This window comes from Lacerta agilis, chromosome 17 (assembly GCF_009819535.1).
Source record: "Lacerta agilis isolate rLacAgi1 chromosome 17, rLacAgi1.pri, whole genome shotgun sequence".
NCBI lineage: Eukaryota > Metazoa > Chordata > Lepidosauria > Squamata > Lacertidae > Lacerta > Lacerta agilis.
Window position 1 is genome coordinate 11,148,800 of NC_046328.1, and position 14,206 is coordinate 11,163,005.

Consider the following 14,206-nt stretch of genomic DNA (forward strand, 5'->3'; position numbering starts at 1 on the left):
CTTCTTAGAAGCCGGATTTTCTGCAGTGGAAATTTTGATATAAAGAATGGGCGTAAAATAAACACCTCGGTGTTGGCCCACCCTCCACACCACCTGCCCAGCCTGTTGGGATGGCAGGGGGAATTCCTGTGGGCCACTGTCTTCCAAGGACCTCTGCTTCCCTTTACTCTCTTAGAATGGCCCTTCACCCTTGCGGTTCTAAGAAGAAGGGATTGTGTCCCCTCGCTACGCATCTTGAGGCCATTTCCTTCACAGGAAGTTTGAGTGGAGGAGGAAGAGCTCTTAGGTAGGGCAAGGCATTTCTGTGAAAAGCTAAAACCGAGACTCGGGGTGACAGCGGCAGCCATGTTTGATGGGGTCCTGGGCAAAGTGTGTTCTAGCGAGCCCCCTTCCTCTTTTGGTTTTGCCTGGCAACATTAGTTGCTAACACTGGGTGGCAGAGGGCCACTCTTTTAATGTCCCTGGGAGACGTTTCCTCCACATGATGCTGCATCGAGAGTTAAAATGGCAGCTGGACTCAGCCACCTGGTTCTGCTCAGACCACTGAGTTGGAGAATAAAAGCAAAGGGTGGACCTCCATGGTGGGACCTGCCAGGATTTTTTGAGCCAGTGGTGCCATCGGGGCAGGAATTTGGGGACTAAAGTCTAGAGCCTCGTTCAGCCAAATGAGCAAGAGAATCCCTCAAATGAAGCACTGCATGAAGTAACACATATGACCGTCTGTGGAGAGCTTAGGATACCCCTAAGACAAGGGTGGGGGACCACAGGTCCCAGGGGCCAAATGTGGTCCTCCACACCTCTCAGTTTGGCCTTCTAAACTCTCCTCAGAACACATCCCCCAGGCCACACCCCTCACTGATCCTACCCCAAAACCCCACCCAAATGTTGTTGTTTTTTCTGACTGGAAGGCGTTCTTGAACTGTGGCAATGCCTCTTGCATGTCTGGATGGAGGACAGAGAGGAGTGTGGGTAGAAACTAGCTCATTGCATAAAGAGAAAATTCACATTGGTTGCTCCTCCCACTTTTGCCTCTGGCTCCACCCACCCACCACTGACTGACATGCAGCCCTCAGAGGTTTGCCCAGAAGGGAATGCAGTCAGTGGGCTGAAGAAGGTAAAATTTACATTCATTGCTCCACCCAGTGAGAGTCCTGAGGTCCAGATAGAAATACATAGAGGGTCACATTGAGCTCCAGGGCCTGAGATTCCCTGCCCCTGATTTAGCAGCTCCTTACATATAAGGCATACATGGTTCGCTTTTGCTCTTTGTTCTGTTGCTTTCAGTTCCTCCATTTGGAAACCAACCCCAACCTTAAAGTCTATAGCTGTGCAGGAGACTTTGTCCTGAGAATAGTCACTACCAGCACCTCTGCTCCCTTGTGGTTTACGTGGTGAGAAGAACTGGAAATGTGTGCGAGTGTTTGTGCAAACCTAGGCGAGGTCTACTCCGCAGGCTTGTGCTCAGATATAATCTGGTTTCCCATCCATCCAACTTACTGGTGGACATGGAACAACATGAACCCATCACATGCTGTGGACCCATGTTACAGGTTCCAGTGTCCCTGGGAAGGGCCGTAGCTCAGTGACAGAGCATCTGCTTGCTACCAGAGAAGCCAGGGACTGCACCTGGAACATTCTACATGCTAAGCAGGTGCCCCTAACGCTGACCAGCAACAAATCCATATGGCTTCTGCCTTCGGAAATCTCCCTTTATCTGGGCCTGGAACATTCTACATGCCAAGCAGGTGCCCCTAACGCTGACCAGCAACAAATCCATATGGCTTCTGCCTTCGGAAATCTCCCTTTATCTGGGCCTGGAACATTCTACATGCCAAGCAGGTGCCCCTAACGCTGACCAGCAACAAATCCATATGGCTTCTGCCTTCGGAAATCTCCCTTTATCTGGGCCTGGAACATTCTACATGCCAAGCAGGTGTCCCTAACGCTGACCAGCAACAAATCCATATGGCTTCTGCCTTCGGAAATCTCCCTTTATATGGGCCCTCAGTCCTCTCCCAATATGTCAAGCTGCGCTCCTCATCTTTTTTCCCCCTTTTTCTTTTTGGTCCTTACGGTTTTGTAATTAGCATCCTGTCCTGGGGAACTTTGTATTATTCAAGTTGCAAGGATTGTTTCAGCTCAGCAATTTTGTCAGGGACTTTTCAATTTTCATCCGCCCGCCTCGTTAGGGTAATCCCTCGTCTTCCCAGCCACACTCCCAGTGGCAACTCCAGTAAGCCGCATGCTTTATTTAGCTGTGCTCGAGAGCCTTAAAGCTGTGGTGTGATCGAAAGACCCACTGCCCTCTTCACCCGCTGCTCTGCTTTCCATATGAAGTTCCACTGGGCAGCACTGTTAGTAGGTGAAGATTACAGCTGTGCGTGGATGATGAGACCTCAGTGACCCTTAGAGCTGGTCCTGCCACAAGGACACCATTGTTGTTGATACCCATTTGGCCTGACTGCATCCTTCTCCTAAGCCTGTGCTTGGCCAGGAAAGGGGACTTACTAGCTATCCCCTTTTGGCCCAGGTGAGCAGCACACAGATTGCACCTGCCTTTTGTGCCAGTTGCACAAAAGATAGGAGAGGAGAGGGTTATTATTTTTTTGCAGAGCATTCTCACCTTGCGCCCTCAAGTGATGGTGGTGTCTTGACTGAGCTGTAGGCAGCAACCTGTGGCAAGCCAGCCCCTAAGAACCAAGAGCCAGGAAGCAAAGCAAGCACTCGGGTCTGAAGGGTGAGTCAGAACTAAAGGACAAACCGCGAGGCAGGATCCAAGCTGCAAGTGAGAAGTCAGGACACCAGAGCAGCTTGCAAATGATTTCTCATTCTCTAACCTGCTTGCCGGTAGAGGAACCAGGAAGGTGTAACCACTTGACTAAATTTCCCGAGGGGAAGGAAAAGTTCTCCCAACAGTTTCTCAAGAGGTGGAGCTCCCTATTAGCAGTAGCACAGGTTCCTGCTCTCCTCCCTCCCTACAGGTATGTGTGTGTTCTGGGGCGGAGGAAGCCTCTTGGCCGCCCGGGGCAGCAAACGCCGCGCAAAGGAACCCCCATGGGGGCGGGGTGTCCTGACACGTGCGTCCTGACGTCACGGCGCATGTCATACGGACTGCGCATGCGCGGAAATGCCGCGCATGCACAGTCCATCTGGGCTGGCGCTGCTGCTCCTGCGGCAACCGAGCAAGCTGCTGAGTGAGCAGTGGGTTTTGGGGCTGCCCCAGCCGTCCATAAAGCAGCACGGACAGGGTGCCAGGCAGTGGGGCTCGGCTTCGGGAGTGGCGGGAGGGGCCTCCGAGTGTCACCCCCCCCTCCCCTGGAACCCAGGGCGCCCCGCCCCCATCACCCCTCCCTTGCTACGCCACTGTGTGTGTTAGTGCCATATTGGATCAAGGTGGGCAAGTGTTTATTCTGTTGCAAGGTGAGAGATAGGCCCCATTGCTCCATGGGCTGTATACTGTAGAACAAGAATAAGGCACATGATTCTAACAATGCAGTCCTAGACATGTCTACCCATTGAGTTTAATGGGATATAATTTCTAGTCCTGTATGCTGTCTGCTGAGCAGCAGCCATTGGGTACCACAAATCAATACACACAGAGTCATCCTCATAGCTAAACTGGGCGTGATGCAAGATATTGATGGAATGGCCTGGTGGATGTTGCTTTTACTTTGAATGCAGCTGTGGGTGTTCTGAATTTTATCAGAGTAGTAGCCACGGGGTGGTTAATCCTTCCTTTGTGGGCTATCTTTCCAATCAAAATCTCCTCCTTTCCCCTCCCTGCAAGTGCTTTCTCAACTACAAGGGGAAAGATACTGGTTCTAGCCGTATTTCTCCCTGAAAGGAGAAAAAGATGCTCAGGAGAGGAGCAGCTGGCAGCTAAAGGATTAAGCACTTCTGCTCCAATCAAATTCAGAGCCTCCACAACTGCTGTTGAAAAAAATTAATTTCAAAAAATAAAAAAGCCAACAGGAGACACACCAAGTGTCACTGGTGTTGTTTTATCTATTTATGCAAAAAGAAATTGATTTTCCAACAATGAGAACAATCATAAAACGGTAGAAAGCAGTAGAAGTGTGAAAGCTCCCCAGTCTTATTCCTGCAAATTTAAGTATCCAAATGTTGCAGGTGCCGAAATGTCTCTGCCTTTGTGGAAGTTGAAAGCCAGTGCTTCATCTTGGGCTGCTGGACGTGTGCCTTGTGCCATTTAGGTGCTTGGTCGCTTGATGTCTTAAGGCTTAAACTAATAAGGCATTAGACTTCTGGTAGGTCTCTGTATTTTCTCTGAGGAAGCCATTCTTGACCCCAAAATGTCAAGGAGCCCAGCTGGTCCGTAAGGGTGCAGGGTGAGGTCCTTCTGCTGCTCACTAGTCAGCAAGTTCCGCTTTGTATTCTTCAAAAGCGTTTGCCGAAGATGTGGAGTTCTGTTCATATTAGCAAAGCAAAACGAGGTCATATACACAAGCTGGATATTTTGGCTTCCCTGTTCTCTCTCTCTCTCAGTTCAAGTCCATGCTTTTACTTTTTCTCTCAGGCTCAAACATGAATCAACACAGAACATGGATCAAGGAAGGAGAATGAAGTTTTCTTCTAATGCCTTTCCCAAGTTCACCTTATTTCTTGTCTGTTCCCTGACTCCGCCTTCCTATAGGAAGGTTCATCCCCCCCCCCCTTCTAGGTAATGTGGACAGGCTGTGTTACTTTGCCACACTCTGAGCAAGCCAGTAGCAGCCACTGTTGGAATGCAAAGCAATACATCATTGGGGAGGACCTATGGCCCAGAGGTAGATTGGGAGCCGCAATACTAGCTTCTAGAGAGCAGAGTTCTTGCCGCTTACCAGGAAGAGAAGGGGACAAAGCAGTGGGGAGGTTGGTGCAGTGTTTGCACGCTGGCAGGATTGCCAGATTGGCTCTGCTGATGTGCTTGCACTGCATTAACCTCCCTGCCACTTTGCCACAGCTCCCCTGCTGGGAAGCTAACACTCTGTCCTAATCCTGCCCTGGGCAAGTCGCTTCCACTGGGTAGCCCTCCAGATGTTGTTGTACTCCAACTCCCATCAGCTCCAGCCAGCTGCCATGGAGTGATGGGAGTTGTTGCCCAGCAATTTCTTATGGGGCAGGGTGCAGATTCCCTACCCCTGTAATGCAATATCCTCCTCTCCTCCAAAGGCAAGGTGTGTGTTGGTCTCCAGTGCTTGCAGTTGATTGGCTCAGCTGCTGTGAGAGCCACTTGTCGTGAGCTACATTGATGCATCCAGCACTGTCTTCCTAGTGCTCACAGCTATTGTTGCTGGAGTTTGGAATGAAGCATGCTTTTTACTGATTCTGTCTCTCTCCCTGTTTCTCTCTCTCTCTCTCTCGTTTTCTTTTCTGCACTAATGCTGCCTTGCAAACCTTTTGAAACGGCAAGTTTGTTTGTCTGTTTGATTAATCTGCTCTGTTTTGCCTTTTTAACGCCTCACCCTGTCTGCTGCAGAATGACACAAATAGGAAAACCATTAACAGGAGTAACAGGGCTTCGGTGACTCTGGTGGATGCCCGTGACCCTAAACCCCAGCCTGTTGACTCCTGGGTCTAATTTGCATGCATGGTAGGTCCTTTTCACGGTAATTGGTGCTCGTGATTAACTTTTCTTGTTTGCGCATGATGTTGCATCGCTGTGTGTTCTCTCTGCCTGCCTGGCTCATTGCAGGCAGAAGCAGATAGGAAATTGCTTTCTGTGTGTTCTGTTTAATATATATTTCACTCATCACTGTTTGATAAAATGCTGCAATGCACTGCTGGTGGAGTCCATTGTAACCCATACGAAATGTACGTGAAGCTAAGCAACTGGTTGCAAAACTCCCTGCCATCCCCTTTTGAAACGGAAATCCCTGATAAAAAATTTCCTGAAAAGGAGGTGAATCTGTGTTCTTATATGTGCAGCCAGAATGCTTCCAGTCCTCAGTGTATTTTCACTTTTATTAGCAGCCTGATGTTGAGGGTCTTCTTTGGTGCCTTCAAGGATTTGCTGATCAATCCACTACCACAAAACTGAGAGGGGAGAGGTGGCCACGTAACAGCTGAGATCCAAATGAGGCAACCCTTAGTATCCCGAGCCAAAATTGCAGGAGCTCTGCTTACCATACCCTGAGTGATGCTCAAATCCACTCCCATATCAACAAGCTTAATCCAAGGCAATCTGGAGCAAGTGGGTGTCTTCCCCTGGAAAACGGGCACAGTCTTCTGAATCCTAGCCCTTCCTCAAACTCAGCCCTCCAGATGTTTTGAGACTACAATTCCCATTATCTCTGACCACTGGTCCTGCTAGCTAGGGATCATGGGAGTTATAGGCCAAAAACATCTGGAGGGCCGAGGTTGTGCTCTTGCCTGATCTGGTTATTGGCCAGTCCAACCACAGATCAACAGTTCCATTTCTTGCTGCAATCCCAACCTGATAGGCTCACTTTTTCTTCTACACTTGCTTGCTTGCTTCTTCCATGTTGATTTCTCACACATATTCTCTTTGATCTGCTCTGGCCGCAGCTAGTCTGTGGTGCAGTTATACCCTTGACCCAGTTTGGCTTCCATTTTAGAATTTGCCGCGGTTTGTCAGCTATGGCGTTGTGTGGAAGCAGTGTGAACCTCACTGCTCTGACTTTTGAGTAGTGAAACTGTGCTTTGCAGCCATGGCGGCCAGCACAACTTGGGTCTTCCTGTCTCCAACATTTCAATAAGCAAGGACCTAAGCTCTGTTCCACTGGTTCGAGAAGCATCTGTCGGGAATACAAGGGGATGCTGTAGTGGGCAGCATCATGGCAGCTGGCTTCACCCCTCCATGTTGAAAGTAATGATAATGATAATTTATAATATAATATAATATAATATAATATAATATCATATAATATCATATAATATAATATAATATAATATAATATAATATAATATACCCCGCACATCTGGCTGGGTTTCCCCAGCTACTCTGGGTGGCTTCCAACAGAATATTAAAAACACGATAAAACATCAAACATTAAAAATTTCCCTAAACAGGGTTGCCTTCAGATGTCTTCTAAAAGTCAAAACAAAATAAAATAAAAAATTCCTTCCAGTAGCACCTTAGAGACCAACTAAGTTTGTTCTTGGTATGAGCTTTCACCAAGAACAAACTTAGTTGGTCTCTAAGGTGCTACTGGAAGGATTTTTTTTTTTTTTTTTACTATGGCAGACCAACACGGCTACCTACCTGTTTCTAAAAGTCAGATACAGTGGTACCTTGGTTTAAGAACAGTCCTGTTTACGAACGATTCGGTTTATGAACTTCACAATACCAGAAGTAGTGTCCCAGTTTGCGAACTTTACCTCGGTCTAAGAACAGTATCCGAATGGTGGAAGGGCACCGGTGGCGGAAGGCCTCATTAGGGAAAGTACTCTTGGTTTAAGAACGGTTTCTGTTTAAGAACGGACTTCTGGAACGGATTAAGTTCGTAAACCGAGGTACCACTGTAGTTGTTTATTTCCTTGACATCTGATGGGAGGGCGTTTCACAGGGCGGGCGCCACTACTGAGAAGGCCCTCTGCCTGGTTCCCTGTAACTTCACTTCTTGCAGTGAGGGAACCGCCAGAAAGCCCTTGGAGCTGGACCTCAGAGTCTGGGCTGAACGATGGCGGTGGAGACGCTCCTTCAGGAAAGCTAGGGTTGCTGCTTGCATACTGTCAAAACAGAGGGCACATATTAACATGAAATGCCCATATGCTAATACAGTGGTACTTCTGGTTACGTACTTAATTCGTTCTGGAGGTCCGTTCTTAACCTGAAAATGTTCTTAACCTGAAGCACCACTTTAGCTAATGGGACCTCCCACTGCTGCTGTGCCGCCAGAGCACGATTTCTGTTCTTATCCTGAAGCAAAGTTCTTAACCTGAAGCGTTATTTCTGCGTTAGCGGAGTATGTAACCTGAAGCGTATGTAACCTGAAGCGTATGTAACCCGAGGTACCACTGTATATGCATATAGATGGGAAGTTTAGAAAGAATTGCTATAATTCAAATGGTAAATTCCCTCACTGTAGAGTGGGAAGACTGTGTTTCAGCTGAGCTGTGTGCTTGCTTAGTTTGCTGTCCAGGTGCTAATAGCTGGCAAGCAACCTTCAGGCTGCTGCTGTTCTCCCTTGTTAACATTTTCATCTTTAAACTGGACTTGGAACAAGTGGCCATTCAAATAGACACATCCTCCAAATAAAGGATTGTGCTTTGTAAAAAAATAAAAAATAAAATACATACAGGCAGTCTGCTGAAATCTCAATTACAGTGGTACCTTGGTTTTCAAACGGCTTAGTTGTTGAACAAATTGGCTCCCAAACGCCACAAACCCGGAAGTGTTCCTGTTTGCAAACGTTTTTGGGAAGCCGAACGTCCGACGCGGTTTCCAATTGAGTGCAAGAAGCTCCTGCAGCATAGCTGTCAACTTTTCCCTTTTTTAAAGGGAAATCCCCTTATTCCGAATAGGATTCCTTGCAAGAAAAGGGAAAAGTTGACAGCTATGTCCTGCAGCCAATCGGAAGCCGTGCTTTGGTTTTTTTTTTTCTTTAAATATATTTTTATTAAGGAATTTCTTGTTTTACAAAGGTATATGCAATGCCTCTCTCGTATTTTTCCATGTAACGTTTTTACACATCAGTTTCGTTTGTTGAGACGTGCTTCGGGTTTTTGAACGGTTTTGGGAGTCAAACGGACTAGCAGAATGGATTAAGCTCGAGAACCAATGTACCACTGTATATGCACAGTCACACTGTTCAGGCATTTAGTTGAAAACATATAGGTCAGGGCAGAGCATGTCACCCTGGGCCAGCAGCTTCCACAATGCTTTCCCCTCAGTGGGACCGTTTCACACACCCAAACAGGAGTGGCACAAGTGCTTGCTTAAGTATAGTCAGCAGGAAAAGATTTTGTGCCCACTCTTGGTGGCATCCCTTCTCTGCACAAGAGGGTCACTTGAGTGGCCATGATGGAGCAAGGATCTGAATTTAAGCCTCATCTTTGTGAGCACAATCCCTTCAAATCCCACTATCTGCTCCTTTGTGTAGGGGTACTTGTTGGTTCCTGTCAAGCCTAGTCGAGGTCTAGTCAAAAATAAAAAATAAAAAATCCTGTTGAAGCCTTGTTGAGGACTAGTTTGAAAGGATGGAAAAGAATATATCTCCATTTTGCCTGCTCTCTCGGGCAGGCAAGAGTTTGGGAGAAACAAGATGGTTCTTCTGAGGGCTAAGCTTGTTGTTCTCCAGTTGTTCAGTCGTGTCCGACTCTTCATGACCCCATGGACCAGAGCACACCAGGCACCCCTATCCTCCAATGCCTCCCACAGTTTGGCCAAACTCATGCTAGTCGCTTCGAGAACACTGTCCAACCATCTCATCCTCTGTCGTCCCCTTCTCCTTGTGCCCTCCATCTTTCCCAACATCAGGGTCTTTTCCAGGGAGTCTTCTCTTCTCATGAGGTGGCCAAAGTACTGGAGCCTCAACTTCAGGATCTGTCCTTCTAGTGAGCACTCAGGGCTGATTTCTTTAAGGATGGATAAGTTTGATCTTCTTGCAGTCCATGGGACTCTCAAGAGTCTCCTCCAGCACCATAATTCAAAAGCATCAATTCTTCGGCGATCAGCCTTCTAAGGGCTAAGCTAGTAGTTACTAAAGGACTGAGCTACAAACCAGGAAATCCCTTGTTTGAATCCCGCCACTCTTTCTGACCACTTTACTGGGTTGTAAAGTAAAAGGGAAAAAAGATTACAGGGTTGCAGTGTAGATCACAGCGAGTGAATGGGTGTGCCGTGCTTTGAACGCTGCATTAAAGCACTACTTAAATGCTAAATATTATTAATGTTACTTTCATTTATCCCCCTTGCCTCGTTCATTCTCTAAAGGGAGGGGCGGTCTGCATGGTTCCTTCCAGACGTTGCTGGTCTGCAGCCCCCCATCTTCCCTGACTGCTGGCCATGCTGGTTGAGGCTGGTGGGACTTAGAACAACTGGAGGGCACCGTGTTGGCAACCTTTGTTCTAAAGCAAGGACCTGTTTCGAACCCCAAAGTGTGTTATAGCCGGGATTATTTAAGGATTTTTGCAGAGGGGCTGCTCTATGCAGTTCTCCTCCAACCATGTAGATTACCCTGGGGCAGAGTTTTCCCTAATCCTTCCTCTCTTCTGTTCCTTTAGAATAATTCGTTACCCTCCAGTTAGGGTTGGGTGGCCTCCTTCCTATTCACCTCAATAGGAGCGGAGACGTTTCAAGTTTCCCAGTCAAGATCGCCAAAGAAAAAGCCCCTCTAGTTCCCACCATCTCCTCTGTCACAGATTCCCTACCCTGACTCAGGACTGGCCCAAGGCATTTTGCTACCTGAGGCGAACCACAAAATGGCATATGCGCCCCCCCGCCCCACCAAGGAAGGACGTGTGAGTGAAGATCTACACCAGGAACAAGGGCAGTGTCAAGATCTGCATTGGGAACAGGGGTGGGAGTCATATCTACCTTACCCAACGATTGAAATGGGAATCAAAGGTCGTCGCAGGAGTAAAAGGGGCCCGCTCTGAATAATGCTATGTGGGTGCAGAGCCCAGGAGACCCCAGAGGGAAGCCCCTGCCATTTCCTCCCTATGGGTGGGGAGGAGACCAGCAGCGCCTCCTCTTCATCAAGAGGCCAATGTAGAGGCGGCATGGCGTGGTGGGTTGGGGTGGGGGTGGCAGATCCACGTGGCAGACCTGCCACACACACACACCCCTTGGTAGATTCTTGGTGGCAGATCCAGCCTCCAAGGAGTGCACCACAGCTACCGCTGCTGCAGCAGCAGATGTGTTCCTTAGAGGCCAGATCTGCTGCCCTTGTGGATTCTGCCGCCCGAAGCGTTTTTCTCACCTTGCCTCTTGCATGGGCTGGCCCTGACGCTGAGCACACGCACACACACACCCCCAAAAAAACTTGAAAGAGAGGTGGCAGCAAGCACTTCCCCCGGGGAGAAGCCCCTGTGCCAATGCAGTCAAACCTCAGTTGTCAAACGTAATCCATTACGGAAGACCGTTCGACGTCCGAAACGTTCGACAACCGAAAACTGAAAGCAGAAGCCTTGATACAATTGGGAAACTCAAGATGGAAGCCGCATAGCACATTTGGCTTCTGAAAATCATTCGAAAACCGGAACAGTTACTTCTGGGTTTTCGGCGTTCGGGAGTTGAAACGTTTGACTATGGAGGCGTTTGAGAACCGAGGTTTGACTATACCTTGTTTCAATTTTCAAGGCATCCTTAATTTCAGCTGCTCTTAGAACAAAACCTATTTGGAGTTCGTGGCGCCTCCGTGCCCCATTACCCCTATTAATTAACTCTTGCTTTTCTTTTTTTTAGGGCTAAAGTCCTGCCGCTTGTTTTGTTATTGTTATTATTATTTTTCCTCAACTAAAAAAGAAGAAGACGACTCAACAAACAGGATCTCATTAATTAACCATCACTGCCATTCAGATATGGAAAAGCCTTGGCGCTTGCGTCGGTGGAACCAACCAACCAGGCTGCAGATTCTCTATGGGGCAGGGACAGGGCGACGGACCATCAGCCAATCCCAGAGCAGCATGCCTTACAGCAGGGACCGTTCTGCTTTTTAAGAACCAATCACATTCCCGCCCAACAAATCTCCCTGCCCTTTCAAACTTCCGCACAGAAAGGCGCAAAACAGTTCCTCCAAGCTTATGTCGGACAGGTTTGGTTCTTAGCTGACTCTTCTATGTGGATGGTGCCAAGTTACGAGTTGAAGGTCATGAGATGGGTAAGGAGAAGAAGAATGAGAAGTTTTTAAAAAAGAGAAAGAATTCACATGTGGGAAGAAAAAGTGCAGAATATTCGGAGTATATCTTAGGTATAGTCATAAAAACAACTTAGCACTTTTTCCTTTCTTTTTGAACTGTGATTTTTTAAAAAAAAAATTGTGGCCTGTTGTTGAGGTTTTTATTCTTTGATCCAGTGGAAATGCAGAATTGTGGAGTTGAGTTGGATGGATGGATTTTGACGAAAGGAGAGAAAGAGTTGGGGAAATATCTTGGTGGACTGGCTTGGAAAGATGGAGGCTGAAATTGACGTGGGCTGTATACTTTGCTCTTGAAGTAAATGATATCACACTGTGCTGCCTATATTATCATTAGTGCTCCATTCATCTGCCTTTTGACTTCTGTAATGGCTCTGTTTATAATTTCCAAACATATAAACGATTCATTCAAGGTTTTGCTGTCCTCCTTCAGGGAAAAAAAAGAAGTGATACGATATCCCCTGACCACACAGACACGTTTGACTTTTTGTCGTTGCTAATGAGTGCTTCTTAAATTTTCAGCCTGCTGATGTTGAGTTGACGGCAACATGGTTGTCAGCATTGCACCCTCCCCCCCCCCATAGTATTTAAAACTTTTGGAAAAAGTGGGATCTTCCTTGCAAGGAAGATGTTTCAAAATGCATTATAAACTTCATATGTCTGTTCTCTTTTTTGCTGGTAAAAAATGTTAAATAATCGCCACCCACTGCTGGATCTCATGTATGATTTTGGCTACGCTATTAACAAGAGTGCTCCAAAGGGAACTATAATACGTTTCGAGCCACCCATGTGTGGATACATTAGTTTGTAATTAATTAGGGTTGTACACTCGAGGAATGACGACATCCTATTTATGTGCAAAGCCTTATTATCTAGGATCTCTGTTGTTATGGGTCTTTGGCGAGATGTTTGCCAGTGGTGCATATAACCATATCCCTAGTCCCGTGCATTGTGTACAATGATGCTTTGTGCTTTAACCACATTAATTTCTTTCAGGTTTGTTCTGTTGTAGAGAGAAAAACGGAAGCAGAACCTTTAACCGTGCAATGCTATGCACGCCCCTGAAAAGTAAATCCCATTAAGGTCAATGTGTCTTACTCCTCAGAAGTCAGGCATAGGATTGCAGTCCGAATCTTCAATTCCACTTACTCCTGCCTTCTTTCTCTCTCTCTCTCCCTTGTCGCTAAAATTAGTTGGTTGCCATATTCACTTAAATGATGTGATTGGAAAGCACTTTTTGTTTTTTAAAAAAGTAATAATCCAGCAAATTCGGGGCGGGGGGCGGGCGGGGGGCGGTCCTACTGTTTCCTTTGTAATTTAAAATGAAGGTGGGGGTGGGGTGGGGTGGGGTGGGGAGAGAATAAAATAATAAAAAATGCTGTATTAGTTAAACATCTAACTTTTTGTAAAAAAATAATAATAATAGTAGTAGTAATAATAATAAAAATCCATAAAAAAGAAAGAAACAAAGAAAAAGCAAGCATCAATAGCTTTGTATCTTCTGGAATATAAAGAAAATAAAATTTGACATGAATTACATATATAAATATATATCTCTATCTATATATTGTGCAGAAAATAGGTTGCCAAAACCGTGTGACATTTGTAGCAGGAAAGCATTTTGAAACAATTCAGGGAAAAGACTGGTGTCAGAAGCTATTTGGCCATGTACCTGCCCCTCTCTGCCCCCAGTCTCTTGCCCCCTAACCCATCACAGTCACATAACTGGGGTTACCTCTGAGTCTCTTTATGGAAGCAGAGGCACATGGCGCCAGTGACCTCCAGGAGGGAGGCCCATGCTGGCCAAAGATCTCTTTACTGGCCAAAGAACACATGACAGGTGGATCTACTTTGGATTCTAACTGGAGACCTCTTTGCCTCCGTGATCTAAACAGTGAAGGGTGGAACAGGTTCAATATCTTTTCTTGCTTCTAACAATGGTGCTCTTTTCATACTTCTACTCTTGATAAGTGAAGACCCTTTTAACCGGGCTGTACATTTTTATATCATCTATATACGAATTGTATGTAATTCCTTTTTTTTTTTGTATACAAGGGTTTTTTTGTTTTGTTTTGTGTTTTTTTAAAAGAAAAGAAAAGCTCGTCTGCAAGTTGTAACTAATCGAGTCTGCTGCTCTGTAGTTTTATTAGACACCCCCCCCCCTGCAAGCGAATCGTCTCGATCACCCTGGCTTCATTCTATGTTCTGGACCTGCCTTTTATTTACCAAAAGAAATGGGAGTCAAATTGCTACTTGGGTGGGTGGCATGGGGGTGTAAATCTCCCCCATTTGTTCACGCGTCTGCCCTTTTCCTGCTGACCGCCCCAAAGATCTCTTGAGCCTTCCAGGAACATAGGAAACTGCTTTATACTGAGTCAGACCCACTG

The 14,206-nt window shown here is 46.7% G+C and overlaps 1 protein-coding gene across 13 annotated transcripts in view; it reads left to right on the top strand.

The window, feature by feature from the left end:
- The window catches only part of ARVCF (ARVCF delta catenin family member), a 452,118-nt gene extending 440,230 nt beyond the window's left edge, over positions 1 to 11,888 (top strand). For 12 of the 13 annotated variants that reach the window (XM_033135996.1, XM_033135999.1, XM_033136001.1 and 9 more), the window contains 2 exons: positions 5,477 to 5,590; positions 11,369 to 11,888. In XM_033135996.1, coding sequence (XP_032991887.1) covers positions 5,477 to 5,578 — 102 coding nt within the window. In that variant the 3' untranslated portion in view covers positions 5,579 to 5,590; positions 11,369 to 11,888. The remainder of the gene's footprint in view (positions 1 to 5,476; positions 5,591 to 11,368) is intronic. The other variant, XM_033136004.1, reaches the window with a different exon arrangement.
- The last annotated feature ends 2,318 nt before the right edge of the window (positions 11,889 to 14,206 follow it).